At 40.2% G+C, this 19697-nt stretch overlaps 1 protein-coding gene across 1 annotated transcript in view; it reads right to left on the reverse strand.

Moving 5' to 3' along the window:
* Window positions 1–18539, reverse strand: part of LOC132829917 (protein THEMIS2-like) — a 75295-nt gene extending 56756 nt beyond the window's left edge. Inside the window, exons 1-2 of the mRNA XM_060847336.1 lie at window positions 18362–18539; window positions 2390–2530 (exon numbers count right to left, since the gene is read on the reverse strand). Coding sequence (XP_060703319.1) covers window positions 2390–2530; window positions 18362–18479 — 259 coding nt within the window. The 5' untranslated portion in view covers window positions 18480–18539. The remainder of the gene's footprint in view (window positions 1–2389; window positions 2531–18361) is intronic.
* Window positions 18540–19697: the final 1158 nt, after the last annotated feature.

Below are 19697 nucleotides of genomic sequence, written 5' to 3' on the forward strand. Positions count from 1 at the left end.
ACACTCAAGGCAGAGATCAGGAATATTCAAAGGCTGGGTCACTTCTCTCCTGTAAAGAGAAGGATGAGGGTGACATAATACATGTACTTAAACCTCTGAAACGTTTTGACAAACTAGATGCAGAGAAATTTTATCACTTGTGGGGGAATAAAATTAGATATGAGATAGTCCATATGAGATTATTACCAAGAAATCAAATGGAGAATCAGATGAAATCAGTTCATTCAGAGAGTGATGAAAATGTGAAACTTGTTAGTACTGAGAGTGGTTTGAGGAAAGTAGAATGTATTTGTTTAAGCAGAAACTAAATAAGTACTTATGGGAACAAGGAATAGAATAGTACGATGATTGGCTAAGAGGAATGTAGGTGACAAGTGGCTCTTATGGTATATAAACTCCAGTACAGACTGATTGGGCTGAATGGCCTGTTCATGCGCTGTAAAAGCTAATTAATTTTATAGTTATTAAGCGAAGTTCTGACAAACAGAACTGGTTGATACAAAAAAATCAAAGGGCAGCACAGTCTGTTGTAAACTCCAGATACAAAAGTGGAACTAAAACAGGACATGGCCAGAGAAAGGAACATGTAAGGCAAGCAATAACAAATCACATTGCTCAAGGATATCTCACTGTCATGCCATTTTTGAAAAGAAGAACAAGAGTAAAACTGAAATTTTGAGGTTATTATGAAGCACAGTAAAAGCAAATAAAAGCAACACTTTGAAAGTTCAAGATGAAGTGGTAAATCTTCTAGCACGATGGTTACAAAGAGACATCGGTACAGGGAAACAAGAAGACAGTAAGAAACATGTATATGTGAAGGTTGACTGAAAATAAGAAATAAAAGTTTTAAAACCATGCAATAAAAATATGAATTATAAATAGCGGTAAGAAGGTTTGGATTTGGAGGAGAGAGGGAGAAATTGCAGCTATGATAAAAATAAATAAATTTTGGGAATACACAGCAGGCCAGGCAGCAATATTAATAAGATACTGAAAATATCTCAGCAACTTTCTCAAGCCCTACAACATTCAAACGACTTGACTACCTCCAACTCTGATGTTTGGTTTGTCCCTAAATTCTTTCATCCTGGGCCAAGCGTTCAGTGGTTTCAACCTGATGCTCTGCAATTCCCTTTCTAACATTCACAACCTCTCCATTTCTCTATTCCTTTAAGAGGCTCCTTAAAATTCCGCTCTTTTACCACTTTTCCTATATCCCTTTGTTACCACAACATCATTTGTTTTTCCCTTTAATGCTTCGATGAAGTACTCCATACATTCCTACATGCTTTCCTGAAGATGCAAATTACATTTTTATTCTCATTCACAGGATGTGGGCATTGCTGGCAAGGTCAGCATTTATTCGCCATCCCCAGACTCCCTTGAGAAGGTGGTGGTATGCATCACCTTGAAATGCAGGTATTCCAACAGTGTTCAGGGATCATCCATGCAGCACTGAAGGAAGGGCAGCATATTCCTAGCCAGGATGGGGTGTGATTTGGATTGGCACCTTGAACATGGGGGTCTTTCCATTTTTCTCTAAGAAAAAACAACACCTGTTGTTGGTTGGTGTTTGCTGATCTTTAAACTCTGTACTCACTGTTAGTAATCATGCCATTTATAACAGCAATGGAGGCTGAAGCTTGACCAGCCTGGGGATGAGCTAGATCTATATGACCTCTGCAGGATATACCACAGCCTTCTCCACTGTGTATTGGACTTTGTTGTTAAAATGAACTTTGTGTAATTTCTTTTAACTTAGAAGAATTATAAATATAATTGAGGTTGTGTTTTGAATCTAGTTCCTAATGGAAGTAACATTGCAGCATCCATGATTTGTATTATCTGAAAGTGATAATACATTTTCTGCATTTAGAGGAGCTAAAGAATAGTTGATGTCCAAAATGCTATGCAGGTGAATCAAAGAATCAAAACAGATTATCACCACAGAAGAGGTTTGAGTCTGTCAGTCCTGTTTCCATGTATCCCTCTATATTTATGGTCTTCAACTATTGACCAGTTTTTTTCCGTTAAAATGTGTTTAACTCTGCCTCGTTACCAACTGTTGTTAACGCATTCTGTGTTCCCATAACCTGCAGTTTGAAAAATGATCTATTAAGATTTGGGTTGTTGAATGATAGCCTAGTGACAGGGTGTTCTGAAACATGACTCAGAATATTTCTATCTTTTTCTTGTCATTCTCTAAAGCTGACAAAGAAATAAATAATTATCACAAAATTTCTAAAAGTCAACCCTAAGACATTCCAGTCTAAAGTTTGTACAAATGATAACGCATTAATATCGAAAATTAATGAGCATGAATCGTAATTATTGAATAGTGATAGTGACAATATTATGAGATTTCTTTTAACAAAAGTCATAGTACCTGAATAGTCTAATGATAGATCAAATTTGTATTTATTATCCATATTTTCACAGACAATCTTCTGGAGCTCGACCTGTATTATTTTAATGAGATCCCCTGTTGACAAGGAACATTCATTTCCTGATATTTCATAGACTGAACCTGTGAGAGATAAAGTGCACACAATGAAAAAAGGAAAACCAGTAAGACATGACAGTGTAACAGTTAAAAACACTTCAAATCCATGGAATTTATCAATGTCTAGATTGACTCAGAGACAAACTTTGACTGCTCCTAGAGGACCATCAGCTCAGTGAAAGATTTTCTTTTGTCTGCCTGACACATGTTGTAAAGTGGTTATCTTGGCCAAGTGATGCTGACTGACACATTCCAAGTTCCTGGACTATGTGCTGAGGAAAGCACTAAAGCTTGGAACTGTTGCTGCAAGATGCAGTGGGGAAAGACCACAGACTAACTGCTTTCTGGAAAAGCAAAATGTGGGTCTGTTCAGTTATCAGATCCTTTCATTGCCTCAGAATGAATATTAATACTGTCCTACATGAGTAGAAAGTGCCTTTGATTGCAATTGATGGGAAGACCTGAAGAATGTCAAATTCTAATTCATTTTTTTTTATTAGTAGTTTTAGTACCTTTTATATGTACATAATTTTTTTTTATTTCAAAAATATACTTTATTCATAAAATAATTTGATGGTCTGTACAGTTGGTCATGCCATACATATGTCAACATTTACATACACAGATCAGAATTTATCATTTTTATATACGGGTCTGTACATTTTTCAATCGTATGCTCATATATTTAGCTGAGGCGTCAGCAGGGCCCCAATGACTGCATGGGTCCCCCCGTTCTTCTTTAGGCAGGTAGATGTTACACGGTGGTCTTTCCCACCGCGCCTTGGTGGCAGCTGCCCCAAGCTTCAGCACATCCCTCAACAAGTAGTCCTGGACCTTGGAATGTGCCAGTCTGCAACACTCAGTCGGGGTCAACTCCTTCAGCTGGAAGATCAACAGGTTTCGGACCACCCAGAGAGCGCCCTTCACCGAGTTGATGATCCTCCAGGCGCAGCTGATGTTTGTCTCGGTGTGCGTCCCGGGCCACAGGCTGTAGAGCACAGAATCCTGCGTCACGGCGCTGCTCGGGATGAACCTCGACAAATACCACTGCATTCCTCTCCAGACTTCCTCTGCATAGGCACATTCCAGAAGGAGGTGTGTGACAGTCTCGTTCCCCCACCCCACCCCCAGCCGCTTCGAGGGCAGTGTGCAGTGCGACAGAGAATCCGGGCGTGCATAAAGGATCTCACAGGCAGAGCCCTTCTCACCACCAGCCAAGCCATGTCTAGGTGCTTGTTGGCCGTAGTGTTAGGTAAAGGGGGGTAAATGTAGGGGTATGGGTGGGTTGCGCTTCGGCTGGTCGGTGTGGACCTGTTGGGCCGAAGGGCCTGTTTCCACACTGTAAGTAATCTAAAAAAAAATACTCAGAACATTCCGCGGCAGCGAGGCCAGGCCCATCCTTCGCAACACCGGGGACAGGTAGAACCTCAGTACGTAGTGACACTTGGTGTTTGCGTACCGGGGATCCACGCACACCTTGATGCAGCCACACACAAAGGTGGCCATCAGGGTGAGGGTAGCATTGGGAGTGTTTTTTCCACCATTGCACCAGTCTTTGTACATTGCGTTCTTCGGATCTTTGATCTCCACATGAAGTGGAAGATGGCCTGGGTGACTGCGATGGCACAGGTTCTGGGGATAGGCCAGATCTGTGCCACATATAACAATACTAGGAGTACCTCACACCTGATGACCAGGTTTTTTCCCGCGATGGAGAGCGACTGTTGCTCCCATCTGCCTAGTTTCTGTCTCATCTTCCTGATCCACTCCTCCCAGGTCTTGGCGCACGCCCCAGCCCCCCCGAACCAAATACCCATCACTTTCAGGTGGTCAGTCCTGACAGTGAAGGGGATAGAGGATTGGTTGGCCCAGTTCCCGAAGAGCATGGCCTCGCTCTTGCCTCGGTTTACCTTGGCCCCCGAGGCCCATTCGAACTGGTCACAGATGCACATGAGTCTGTGCACGGACAGCGGATGCGGGCAGAAAATGGCGACATCATCCATGTACAGGGAGGCCTTAACCTGTAGGCCCCCACTGCCAGGAATAGTCACCCCTCTCAGGCTTGCATCCTTCCTGATGGATTCGGCAAATGGCTCTATGCAACACACAAACAAGGCAGGTGAGAGGGGGCAGCCCTGCCTGACTCCAGATCTTACAGGGAAGCTATCTGATTCCCACCCATTGATTGAGACTGCACTGACAATGTTGGTGTAGAGCAGTCTGATCCAATTTCCGATTCCCTCCCCAAAGCCCATTTTGAGAGGACATCCCTCATATATGTATGCGATATCCTGTCAAAGGCTTTCTCCTGGTCCAGGCTGATGAGGCAGGTGTCCACCCCCCTGTCCTGCACGTAGGCAATTAAAGTTTTTTTTAATGGAAAAAGTGTAATTTTGCAATTAAAAACTGTTGTGATTGATTCAACTAAGCAGTATCACACCATTCACTGGCCACATTTAATTTAGGGTGGGAGAACTAGTGATTACTGATTCATTTGAAAATGGATCCTTTGAGCAAATTAGAATGAGAAGCATTGCATTAGAACAGTGCTTAACAAATTTGAGCCTTTCCTGTCTCTGTGTATTTTTAAAATTTTGTTTTATTCTCTCAAAGGATCTTTTACCAAATTGTTTCTCAACATCGCTTGTAAGTCTGCCAAATGCACTACAAAACACAGAACATGAAGTTATGAGAGCAACACACTTCTCCATTCTCACTGGATACATTGACTGGTATGAAAGAGTATTTAAATTCTGCAAAATATGTCTGCGCAATTATGGGTTTTGGTTAATTTTGTCAGATGTTCACCCATCTGAGCAGTCTTTTGGTGAATGAGTTGCTAAAATGTTCATATTTGTGTTTTTGGCCATCCTTCTGGTATGGATGAGAGATTTTTTAAAATTTCTTTAATGAACAAGTGGGAGCAAGGACGAAACTAAACAAAATGTTTAACATTACATATTTCCTTCAGAAATTAAAAAGGGGAGAATTGATTGTGCATTAGATAGAATAATTCGGTGGATTAGATAGAATCTCAAAGGTTCAGGTACAAGTGAGCTCAAACAGTTTTTAGGAAAAAGATTCATTTGATGCGAAATCATTCATTAAACATTTTAAACAGAGTGATTTTAAATTTGAATTTTTAAGTTAAGGAGTGAATATTGCATTGTAAAGCATGTAGTACCATTTCATGAGCTGAAAACTTTCTAAGTGAAAGCCCATTGAAACATTAAATTTGAATGTCTCTATTTGACCAATTTCTGCACTGGTTAATAATGTATTCAACTGTGATCATTTACACAGGAACTGACAGATGCTGATTCATTCCGTTTCATGGAAAGGAGAACTTGTGGTTGACATTTCCTGTTCATTAGATCAAAATCTTCAAGTCAAAGTGGGCCTTGACTGTGATCTTTTGATCCAACATTGTTTAGTTATAGAGTCAGAGAGATATTCAGCATAGAAACAGGCCTTTCAGTCCACAGCGACTAGATAACCTATATGAATCTAGTCCCATTTGCCAGCATTTGGCTCATATCCCTCTAAACCCTTTGTATTCATATACTCATCCAGATGTCTTTTAAATGTTACAATCATACCAGCCTCCACCACTTCCTCTGGCAGCTCATTCCATAAATGCACCACCCTTTGCATGAAGAAGTTGCCCCTTAGATTCCTTTTATATGTTTCCCCTCTCACCTTTAACCTATGCCCTCTAGTTTTGGACCATTCCATTCTGGAGAAAAGATGTTATCTGTTTACCCAATCCATGCCCTGCATGATTTTATAAACCTGTATAACGTCAACTCTCAGCCTGAGATGCTCCAGGGAAAATAGCCCCAGCCTATTCAGCCTCTACCTATAGCTCAAACCATTCAACCTGGCAACATCCTCATAAATCTTTTATGAACCCTTTCAAGTTTTACAACATCCTTCTTACAGCAGAGAGACCAGAATTGCATGCAATATTCCAAAGCTGGCCTAACCAATCCTGTATAGCTGCACATGGCCTCCCAACTCCTATATTCAATACTCTGACCAATGCAGGAAAGCATACCAAATGCCTTCTTCACTGTCCTATCTACCTGTGACTCCAATTTGAAGGAACTATGACCCTGTAGTACAAAGCCTGTTTGTTCAGCAACTCTCCCCAGAACCTTATGATTAAGTGTACAAGTCTTGTTCTGATTTCCTTTCCAAAATGTAGTACCTCACATTTATCTAAATTAAACTCCATCTGCCATTCCTTAGCCCATTGGCCCATCTGATCAAGGTCCCATTGTTCTCTCAGGTAACCTTTTTCGCTGTCCACTGCACCTCTGCTAGCCATACTTCCTATGTTGAAAATGTGTTGCTGGAAAAGCACAGCAGGTCAGGCAGCATCCAAAGAGCAGGAGTATCGACGTTTCGGGCATGAGCCCTTCTTCAGGAATACTTCCTATGTTCACAGTCAAATCATTTATAGAGGAACCGTGATTATCTGAATATCAATTATCCAAAGGAGATCTCGAGGTGCCGGTAGAAACATTACATCAAAGATATGTTTCCAACACTGAGCACGTCTTTTGTTTACACTAATTAGAAGTAAACCTGGCTTACTGAAATGCTACCGACAACAGTCCTGGACATCAGTAGAAGTCCAGGCACTGTCTTCAAATGACTGACCTCCCACCCTCTCTCCACCCCCCCACCCCCCCACCGCCCCCCCCTCCCCCACACACTTTCCCTGGGATTCAACACAGGCATGTACCTGAAACCCCATCCCCCAGATAATCTCTCCAACATTGTCCTGTGCAGGGCAAAGGTGGAACCTGTCAAAATGTTGCAGTAAAAAGGTGTGTGTGTGTGTGTGTGTGTGTAAAAAACAGCAGCAGCAGTCTTGTTATTGGTGTCCAGTCCAGCTGACGCAGTGACGGGGCAGACAGGGGGTGGTGTTGGATGGGGTTGGAGGGTGGAAGGTAAGGAGTGCGGTGTTGGATGGCTTGGGGAGTAAGGGCTGTGATGTTGGATGAGTTGGGGGGTAAGGATGGTCATGTTGGACGCGGTTTGGGGTAAGGAGGGTGGTGGTTGGATGAAGTTGGGGGCAGTGGGAAGGTATGGATGGCTTTGGAGGTTGGATGGGAGTGGGGTGGGAATGGGCGGGGATGTTGGATGTGGCTGGGGAGTGGGGCAGGGGTGGATGGTGGTGGTCTGGACAGGGCTGGGGGTGGGTGTAGGATGGTGTTGGACAGGTGCGTGGTTGGATAGGGTTGGGAGCTGGGCAGGGGGTGGGGGCTCACGCACGGTGTACTGCTGCCTCATCTCCTAAATGGGGAGCATACTTAACAGAAAACTCCAATCCCCAGAGGAAAGGCATTCAATCAATTAACCGAATAATCAATTATCTGAACAAAATAGTGCCCGCCTATTTCTTTTGGATAATCAAGGTTCCTCTGTATATAAGACAAAAATCAATGAACTCAGCAACAATCCTTGTGGCACACCACTAGTCACAGGTCTCCAGTCTGAAAAGCAAACCTCCACCACCACCCTCTGTCTTGTACCTTCCAGCCAATTCTGTATCCAAATGGTTAGTTCTCCCTGTATTCCATGAGATCTAACCTTGCTAACCAGTCTCCCATGGGGAACCTTGTTGAATCACATCCTCATCTCTTCCAATGTCATTAGTTCCAATGTGTACAACAACCTCCAGCTGGTCCCTCTCCCCTTTGAGAATATTCTGCATTCTCTCCAAGATATCCTTAATCCTGGCATCTGGGAGGCAGCACATCATTCTGATGTCTTGCAGAAATGTTTGTGCCTCTGACTGGAGAGTTCCCTGTCACAATCAATCGCTTGGAATCTGACGAATCCCTCATTACATTACAGCCAGCCTCGGTATCAGAAACCTGGCTGTCAGTGCTACATTTCCCTGGAGTCCATCACTCACTGCACTTTCCAGAACTTGTTAGAGATGGGTATAGCCACAGGAGACTCCTGCACTACCTGTCTCCTTCTCCTACATTTCCTGGAGGTCACCCATATACCTTAACTCTATCTTCCTTCAGTTTATTTCCCTAATGTAAACATCTGCCAGGTCACCCCTTATCTTTCAATAGTCATGTGAAAACAAACCACATTTGTCCAATCTCTCCTCATAGCTGACACCTTCCAAACCAGAATGGTAAAACATTTCTTTACCCTCTCCGAAGCCTCCACATCCTTCTGGTAGTGTGGCGGCTAGAACTGTACATAACATTCCAAATGTGGCCTAACTAAAGTCTTATACAGTTGCACCATGACCTGCCAATCTTTATACTCTATTCCCTCGCCAATGAAAGCAAATGTGCTATATGCCTTCTTGAACACCTAATCCATTTATATTGCTACTTTCAGGGATCTGTGGACTTGCATGCCTAGATCCTTCTGTATATTATTGCTTCTAAAGGTTCTCCCATTTTCTGTGTGCTTCCCTCCTACATTAGACCTTCCGAAATGCATCACCTCACATTGTCTGGATTAAACTCTATCTGCCATTTCTCCACTCTAGTCTCACAGTCTATCTATATCCTGCTGTTTCCTCTGGGGAGCAATGCTCCTTACTATCTGCAGCTCCACAATCCTTGTGCCAACTGCAAACTTACTAATCAGGTCACCATGATATATATTACAAACAACAAAGGTCCCAGAAGTGATCTGTGTGGAATACCACTGGTCACAAATCTCCAGGCCGAAACTCACCCTTCCACTGCTACTTTGCCTTCTATTTTCAAAACCTCTTCTCTATGGTTATTACTAGCTCACCACAGGTTCCACCTTTTCTATCAACCTGTCATTATAAATTTTGTCATAGGCCTTGCTAAAGTCCATATTGGCTACATCAAATGCCCTCCCATTTTTGTTCCTTCAAAAAACTCAATTCGGTTTGTGAAACAGACAAAGCTATGCTGCCTGTCACTAATAAGTCCACATCTTTCTAAATGTGAGTAAGTGCTATCCCTAAGAACCTTCTCCAATAATTTCCCTACCACTGACATAAGGCTCACTGACCTGTCATTTCCCAGATTATTCCCATAAGGCAATCTGGTCCTTACATATATTAGTCTACTTAACCTTCTCTGAACTGTTTCCAATGTAATAAGACCATTCTGTAAGTACGGTGACAAGTGTTCAGTGCTCCAAATGCAGTGTCATCAGTGCCCTGTATAAACTGAAAATCCTTATATTTGCAATCATTTCCCCTTGCAATAAAACATAGCATTCCATTAGCTTTCTTGATTACTTGATGTAATTGCATATTAACCTTTTGCAGTTCATGCACTAGGCCAATCATATCTCTGTATCTCAGCATTCTACAACCACACACCATTTAGATAACATGCTTTTTTTAATTCTTTCTGCCAAAGTGGACAATCCACGCTTTTGCACATTATACTTCACCCACTCACTTAATCTTTCTGTACCCTTTTGTAGGTTCCTTATATCCTCTCTGCTGCACATGTTCCTACCCATGTTTGTGTCATCAGCAAATTTGACTACTGTACCTTCGGTTCCTTCATCCAAATCATTTATATAAACTATAAAGAGTTAAAGCGCCAGCTGCAGTGCCTATGCCACAGCGCTCATGACACCATGCCAACATAAAAAAGGCTAACTGATTCCTACTCTTTGCTTCCCATTAGACAGCCAATCTTCTATCCATGCCAATATGTTAGTCCCTACATCATGAGCTTTAAATGCCACAATTAACATTGACATAACATTTTATCAATTGACATCTGGAAATCTAAGTACAATGCATCCACTGATTCCCCTTTATCCACCGCACATGTTACTACTTCAAAGAGCTCCAAAAAAACAGTTAAACATGATTTTCCTTTAACAAAACCATGCTGATTCAGCTTGATTACCTAAAGTGCCCAGTTACAATATATTGAGTAATAGCATCGGCCAGATCAGGTAAGGATGACAGATAGCTGATTTCCTCCTGTAAAGGGCATTTGCAAAACAAATTCTTTTACAACAATCAGTAGAGTTTCCATGGTCACAGTTAGGCCAACTTTTTAACATCAGATTAAGTCAAATTTTACCATCTGCTATGGTGAGTTCCAACTCATGTCCCTTGAACATTGATCTGTGCCTCTGGATAACTAATCCACTGATATAAACATTATGTCTCCACCTCCCCATGAAATGATAGCTTAATATTGGCCAAAACAGTTATGTGACTGAAGAATGTAATATTTGTACAAAATAGTTGTAATAAATATCGGTTGCATACTTAAATACTGTAATATTTTCACCCGGTCTTTTTATATTATGGGAGGTAATATAAATATTTCTGCACCAAATATAAACAAATATAAGCATTTCTGCATCAATTTCTGGAGACAAACTCACATTAATATAGAACAAAGGTTCTAATTTTGAACCTTATCTCAGAGGAACAAATCCCTTCATGATTCAGGTAAAGCTTTATCACTGGAGGCGTGGGGATGGGGTTGCTGCACCTTGAAAGTTTCCTGGTTAAGTCCCTAATCTGTGTTGAGCTTAGGCAATAGAGAGGATGCTTCAAGCAACAAGCACCCGGGCATCATGCTTGTTATGTGGAAGCAGCTGCTTACATTGTGAGCAATATTGGAGGTGACAGTCATCATGAGAAAAGGGGAAAATAATTAGCTGATGAAGATGCACATTGTTCAGCAAAATGTCCACTGTTTGTTGAGTAACTCGATAGCCAGTGGTAAAATTACTTTTGAGGAATCTCTGATCACTGTTTCACCTCATTTGTTGGGAAATTTGCTCTTTTGCTTTAACCTGAGTTGATCTGGGATATGAAAAGCTTCTTTGACAGCCACTGAACTGCATTTACATACAGAATAGAAACAGGTCACTCTACCCTTCATGCCCATGTAGCTGATTGCTTTAAACAAGCAACAAGCCAGGTCAAAATCTCCATAAGGCCCTTTCTAATAAATTAATAAAGCTGTAACATGATTAAACTGGCCTCAGAGAAATAACAAAATCAATTTGGATAATATATAGTTTCATTAAATACTGCATTGTAGCCTAGAATTGAAAGAAATATTAAAAGTATCTTTTTATCAACAAGCAACGACATAAGCTATTTTCTTAAACCATCATCTATTCACAGACTAACCTCAGGAGTTGTACGAACATGAAGAACTTGCCAACTTTCATGATGTCACAAAATGGTCCCTACCTAATTAATTATTTTTGAATTGTAATCATTATTATATTAGGCAGATGCGGTAGGGAATTTATCCACATTGTACTTCCAAATTGACAATGGGATAAATGACCAGTTCTTTTTTTCATGGCATTGACAGAGGTGGATGAGGTCCTAATTGAATATCATGTCTGAAGTTATGATTTGGAGATGCCGGTGTTGGGACTGGGGTGTACAAAGTTAAAAATCGCACAACACCAGGTTATAGTCCAACAGGTTTATTTGGACGCACTAGCTTTCGGAATGCTGCTCCTTCATCATGTGATTGTGGAGAATAAGATTATAAGACACAGAATTTATAGCAAAAGTTTACAGTGTGATGTGCTTTGCAGTGAGGTCATATCCTTTTGTTGCAAGCTGATGCTTATGTATCACTCCTCTTCTTCAAATAATAGTATTAAGTTCTTCATAGCCACCTGTACAGGTTTTCACTCCAATATCTCATATAAAGTAGCACCACTGACAATGCTACACTCTCCAAGTTACATCCACTCTGGAGGTCACCCTGAACTAAAAATGGTCAGATATGGTAAAGGGTTTGAATCTACAATTTTGTGACTCAAAGATCTAATCACCATTAAACTATAACACAAAATGTAATACAGCAACATTTGAATAAGTTTAGGAATGTAGAATTACTTCACAGAATAAGTCAGAATAAGATCGCTCTAATAATAACACTCAGAAACATTATATTGACCTCAGCCGCTGTGCTCACCAAATCACCCAGATATAAATACAATGGCCCAGATCTTCCACGTGGTATTAATCACTGTTAAATTGTCTCGCTGTTCCTTCTTTTCTGCAGTCCCAAAAAGGCTCTCCGTTTCTGGCTATGTCTTCTAATCCCCATTTAATTAGAAGTGTGGAGCAAAAAGTCCCACAGAAAGCTCCATCATAGCTAACTGCTGTAAGGTACGTTTAAATGCTCAGAGTGAATGTCAGTGATGGGCAAAAGGATGAAAGTGAATGACTTAATAGATGAATGCGTGAATAGGCAAGGTGATAGGGTGGGTAAGTGGGTGGTTTGTGGATCGGTATGGTGTGTCAGTGGCAGCTAGTATAGAGTCAATGTGAATGATTGGGATGTTGGTGTATCCTTGTTTACATACCCTGGAGTTAGACTCAGATTTCACTGCCTAACCTTTCCTGAATACATGTAAGAATGCCGGAACTGTCTGAGGGTCCCAGAGAACTGGGGAATTGCCCTTTAAAAGTTCAAACTTGCTGCACATCAAACAGACATAGAACAGTACAGTGCAGTTTCCACAGAATCCATGCTTTGGGACACACATCTGGGTTTGTATAACTAGACTCAAAAAGTTCTGAGATTGGAAGATTGGACCATTTTTCCTCCATTCTTTTGGGCAGTACAGTGATTATATTCAGTATTTTCCTAATTGTTATCTCAGTATAATTTGATCCATATTTTAGCAATTGACATTGATTAGGCATTGATAAGTTAGAAATATTACATCTTAGCCCTGATGAGGAGTCCTCATTTTTATTCATTCATTGGATATGGGCATCACTGGTAACATTTATTGCCTGTCGCTAATTGCTCAGAGGGCGTTTACGAGTCAAACATATTGCTGTCTGTCTGAGGTCACATGTTGGCTAACCTGGTAAGGATGGCAGATTTCCTTCCCTAAAGGGCATTAGTGAACCAGATATGTTGCTACAACAATTGAGAGAGGTTACATGGTTGCCATTAGGCCAGTTCTTTATTCCAGATTTTTATTGAATTCAAATTTGTCTATCACTGTAGTGAGATTCAAACCCCTGTTGCTAGAACACTAGCCTGGAATTCTGGATTACTTGCCCAGTTACATTACCTCTTTACCACATTGGGACTTGTATTGGAGTCGGTGGGGGTGGTGTGGGGTGGGTGGGTGGTGAGTGATGTGATACACTGATAGCTGAAGACGATTGTGCTTTGTGAATTTTGGTTATTGTTTTCCTTCACACACCAAACAAGACAAACTGAATTTATTCACCACATTAATGAATATGGCAGTCATACATCCCACCCTTCCAAGGCTGCAAAGAACTTTGAATAGCTTCTAGTGTCCAAAACTATAACGATAAAAAGGAAATCTTCAGAAGAGCAGTAATGCTGAAGACCCACACACAATGGCAGAAAAACCTGGAAGAATATAGGAGGTGGCACTGCAAACAATTTCACCAAAGTTCAAATCTGTCCTTGACCAAAATAATGAAAAAAATTCAGGGTTTTCTAAATCATCAACTCTCAAGTTATTTTTGATTCACTCTTTCAAATCAGTATTTAACTCTGCAAAGCTTCCATTAATGAGCAAACAACAGATATTCTTAGTCTTTTGAGATTTGTGTGAAAATAAGGAATTTCATTATGGGGATTTTATTTTAAGGCCTGAAATTATGTTTCTTCTATAACCTCAAACAATATCCTGTATATTTAGTGCAAGTTAATTAATCACAGTTAACTGTTTTCAATTTCAGATTGCACACTGTTTCACAAATAATTCATTTTTCAACGATTGGGTAGTGTTTCTGATACCATAGTAATAAAGGACTGATTTTATAATAAAAACTGTCTGCTGTCATGGTAACCAACCAACAATGTGAAACTTTAGGTCATCTTAATAGTTAGTAATCTGATCAAATGAATAAGGCTATGTAGGCAGAGTTGATTGCCTGAAGAAGAGGATTTTTTCATGTTAAATGTTGAAGTCTTGCTCTCTCTCTGCCTTTCTAATGCCATGTGTTTTAAAGAAGAGGAGGAAGAAGGTTTCCACTAGAGGTGATTATGGATATAGTGACTTGAAAAGAAATCGCCATTCCTTCACTGTCTCTGGGTCAAAATCCTGGAATTCCCTTTCTAAGGAAATTGTAAGTCTACCTACAATATGTGACCTGCAATGGTTCAAGCAGGGAGCTCACCCCACCTTGTTAAGAGCACCTAAGGATGGTCAATAATCTGGCCCAGTCAGTGATGCTCATGTCTAATGAGTGGACAGCTGCAAGCTGATCTTTTCTCTGTCTAGCTAAATGGCAATTAACAACTCAGGAAATAAATGTGGAATAACAGCTAAAGTTACCATTCCTGTTCTATAACTTTGTTAGAAGTACAGCATTAAATTGACTTTCCCCTGCACTTCCAGAGAACTGTGATGGTGAAGCAAGAGAAACACTGAGATAATTAATGGTCATTATATTTGCATCTGGAGCAACACTGACGGTCCTTCAGAACATAATTTGTCATGAATATCATTTTGAAGAGTTTCAAAACAGAATTGCTGATGTTTGATTGCCTGATAAACTGATGATAGGGTTTTGCCTTGAAGTGCTTCCATCCTTACACGCATAGTGCTAAGCCAATGTTGCCAGGTCGGGAATTTTAGTATTTTGATCCAGCTGTGATGATATTAAAAAAAAGCAAAATATTTCCAAGTAAATGTGGCATATGATTTTTAGTGTTGATGGCATTCTAACAACAGCGCTTTTTAAACTTACCTGTTGATTCAGTTATTGGAAGTAAGTATTGATGACTATGGCAGCATTTATTGCCAATTCCTAATTGTCCTTTACAATGTGGTTGTGAGCCATTTTCTTCAATCTGTAATCCAAGCAGTGTGGAAACACCTCCAATGTTGTTAGGAAGGGAGTTCCAGGCTTTTGACAGAGCAGCAGTGAAGCAGTGATAATTGATTTAATACAACATAATTCCAAGTCAGATAATAACAATATAATCCTCATCATCATCATGAATACACTGTAATTCCAAGTCAGGATGGACTGATGTTTGGAGCGGAACTTACAAGCGCTTGTCTTTATAGGTGACAAAGGTCATGAGTTTGAGAGGTGCTGTAGTGCTGGGAGAGAATGATTAATAAACTTTGGCTGTTGCTTCAGTGTAGCTGCATCCTGTTGATGGGACACATTGCAGTTTTTGTGGTGAATGGTATGCATATCGAATACAATCCAATTTGCTTGTACATTATCATTATGTAAATTATAACTGCAGTCACTCTCATACTTTAATTTTTCCCTCATTTTAAAATTTTGTTGTTAGAAGTTACTCTTTACTGGTTTCGACTGTTTTCCCAAGCTTCTGCCCTACCACTAACCTGCACAACAACATGCACTCCCTTAGTCGGCTGCAAAAGTGATATCACCCTCTATCTTCCTCAAGAGAATGCATTCATGGGAACACCAATACCTGCAAGGCCCCTCCAAGCCATTCAGTCCTACCTCAGAAATATACCACTATTTCACCAGTGTCACTGGTTCAAAACTGCTCACAATATTCCAAAATCAGTCTGACCAGAGCCTTAAACAGCCTCAGCAGTACATCTCTGCTCTTTTATTCTAGTCCTCTTGAAATGAATGCTAATATTGCATTTGCCTTCCTAACTGCCAATTGAATCTGAACTTTAACTTTAAGAGAATCCTGAAGTAGGACTCCCAAGTCCCTTTGCACTTCAGATTTCCAAAGGCTTTCCCTATTTAGAAAATAGTCTACGCATCTATTCTGCCTATCAATGTACTTCCTTGATATTCGAACCTAATTATAGAACAGCAATGTATACTTGTTTCCCACAGCAAATGCTTTAAGAAGTTGATTGGTGAATTAAAATGACCCCTCTTCTGCTTGCCATTTGCAGCAGTGTTTAGGTATTCAGCTGTTCAGTATGGTTTCTTCTCTCTTAGCAATGCAGTTGCAAATATTCTGTATGTCTAACAAAATACCACATTGCTGACACATAATAATGATCGAAGACTACTTTGCTCAACTGGAAAGCCAATAAATGAGCTTCTTCTGGATCTGTGCAAGACGGACTGGATTTGCTGAATGGAGTGCGTGTTGATAAGTCAAACAGGTTGCACGGCACAACTGCAAAGGAATGTGCTCAAGCTATGATGGGGAGGGAACTCCCCATCATAACAACAATATTGTCCATTTGGAAGTTGCCTTTAACATTGTAAAATTCCCCAAAACAACTCTCAAGAATGTTACCCAACAATTCGACCCCCCATCATACTAGGAGACATTGAAGAACACGGCCAAAAGTTTGGTAAAAGAAATTTGAGGGCAGTCTTAAAAGGGACAAAGTAGAGAGGAAGAGAGATTGAGGGAGAGAAGGTGATGGTGGAGTCATGGAAATTGGAAGTATGCAAGAAATCAGAAGAAGGTGAGCACAGAGATATAATAGGATGAGAGACAGAGAACAAGTTACAGAGAAAGGGATAAAGCCATGGAGGAATTTTTAGCAAACATATGTATTTTAAATGTAGGGTTTTGCTGGAACAAGAGGCAATGTAGGTCAGCAACAAGTGTTAAAAACAGAAATTGCTGGAAAATCCCAAGTCTGGCAGCATCTATACGAGAGAAAAGAGTTAATGTTTAAGATCCAGTGACCTCTCTTCAGAACATTTCAGGTCCAGTTCTGAAAAAGGATTACCTCAACCCGAAACATTAACTCTGCATTCACAGATGCTGCCAGATTTACTGAGTTTTCTAGCAAGTTCTGTTTTTTGCTATTAATTTCCTGCATCTGTGGTTCTTTGGCTTTCCGCAACAAAAATAATGGGTGCGTAGAATTTGGTGTCATTGAGCATACATCAAATAATAAGTAAGGTATGTTGATCATACTGTGCTGAAATATGAACCAACTCTGTGTATATTTCACCTGTTAATGATTGCTACACTACTGACTGTTTCTAATAATTAATGTGCTCCAGCAAAAGAAAAAATATGTCTTCTTAATATACTTTTATTGTTAATAATTCTGCAGATGATCAGAAAATGGCCTCAGGAATACTAAGCAATACTAATGAGATGTTTCCTGTGTTGATTTGCACACTGAAGGTGTTGAATGGGAGAATCTGACTTCATTAAAATAGCAGAGGATCATTTTGCCCCTTGAGTCTGTTCCTGCCATTCATTGAGATAGCGGCTGACTTGTGATCTAACTCTATATAACCAATAATATTGGCTTACAAAAGAAAGTAACAAACTTTGTTTTAAAATTAGCAATAAATTTAGCATCAATTTGTGTTTGAATAAGAATTGCAAGCTTCTACCAATCATGTGAAGCTGTGTTTTCTTCTTTCATTGTGTAAGTCCTGGTTCGAATTTCAGGCTCTGCCTTCCAGATTCTCCAAATAGAAGAAACAATTGTTCTTTATCTACTCTTTCTGCCCCCTTAATTTATTAAAAACTGATCAAATCACCTCTTAACTTCACACTTTACAGGTAGTATAATCCTATTTTTGTAATTTTATTTCACAGTCTGATTTTCGAGAGTCCAGCTGTCAAAGCATTAATATATCTTACATTTTTTAGAAACTAGTTCATGATTGTGTCTCACATTTCTGACATTTTTTACTTTTTCTTTAGAAATGCGTAGCTTCTCCTTTTTGTCTTTTCATACTAACATTGATGCAAACGCTTTTTCTTTTTGAAAAACAGAGCTGTACTTTAACACTTCGCATCTGAACAGAGTAGTACGTACAGGAGATCAAAACACAGCAATGTCACTAGTGAAAATGAACTCTTAATAGTCTAGTGAAATGTCATTCTGAACACAATTGTGACAGATCTTAAAAATTGCAAATAGGATGAGGCTCTCAGTTTCACATACCTTGGAAATACACTCCAGAATGGATCTCCAGAATCCTGGGAAGAGTGGAAAGATTCAAAGAACAAATATACTCTTGTAATGAGGAGATTTGTGAATCTGGATGGTAAAAGTCTGCCATGGTACACAGTCTGGCCACTTGAATTATGAGCCCTTCACCAACATAACCATGCACTTCAGGCGAAATGATGTACTGGGAACTCAGCTAATAGTTTCAGAGAAAAAAACACTTCTGGTTTGAATTCTTATCATCACAAACCACAGTGATGACAATTGAATCTGGCAAGATGCCAATTGCCAGAAAACAACACATAAATGAGAACGAACGTTCGTTGGTTTCAATTTACCCAAATATCTTGCAAAGCTGGTGTGTGGGCAGCTATGTAGTATTATAATTGGAGATGATTGGTATCACAATTTCTATCCCACATAATCACAACCACTTTGTCCTTTCCTCTTTTAAAGGCTGGGCCAAAAAAAATCACAAATGTATACATCCCCATGACATCTCCTTAAGTTTGATAGCTGAGGGGAGGGTTGATAATTTTTTTTTAGTTAATTCACAGGATTTCAGTATCTCTGGCTAAGTCAGCATTTATTGCCTATCCTTAAGTACCCAGATGGCAGTAAAGAGTCATTCACATGCCAGACCAGGTAAGGGTGGCAGCTTCATTTCCTAAATGGCATTAGTGTACCAGATGGGATTTTCCAACAGTTGACAATGGTTTCATGGTCATCACTAGACTCTTAATTCCAGATTTTTTTTATTGAATTCAAATTCCACCATCTGCTGTGGCAAGTTTCAAACTCAGATCCCATGAATATTACCTGGGTGTCTGGATTAATAATCCAGTGAAAATATACTAGACCATCACCTCCCCTTGTGGCAAACAGGATTATGACAGGATAAGATGGACAAAGAAAACCCCTTCCCATCAGTTGATGATACAATGGAATTTAGGTTAGAGAAGTAGGGAGAGTCTGAGGAAGAACTTTATACACAATGAGTGGCAATGAAACAAACACAGAAAATGCTGGAGAAACCTAGCAGATCTGGCTACATCTGTGGAGAGAGAAACAGAGTTAACATTTCAAGTCCTGTATGATTCTTCTGCAGAACCACAAAGTGATGATACACTGAAAGTCACTTTCCACCAGCATGGTCACAATGGGAACAATCTATGATTTCAAAAGGAAATTGAATGGGTACAATGTGATTTAAACCTGCAGCTGTACATAATCAAATAGGGGAGTGGTGTTTCCTGGATTGCTCCACAGGCAGCTGGGTCTGAATCAATAGATTTCTTTTAACTTCGCTCATGGGATGTGGGCATTGCTG

This window comes from Hemiscyllium ocellatum, chromosome 30 (assembly GCF_020745735.1).
Source record: "Hemiscyllium ocellatum isolate sHemOce1 chromosome 30, sHemOce1.pat.X.cur, whole genome shotgun sequence".
NCBI lineage: Eukaryota > Metazoa > Chordata > Chondrichthyes > Orectolobiformes > Hemiscylliidae > Hemiscyllium > Hemiscyllium ocellatum.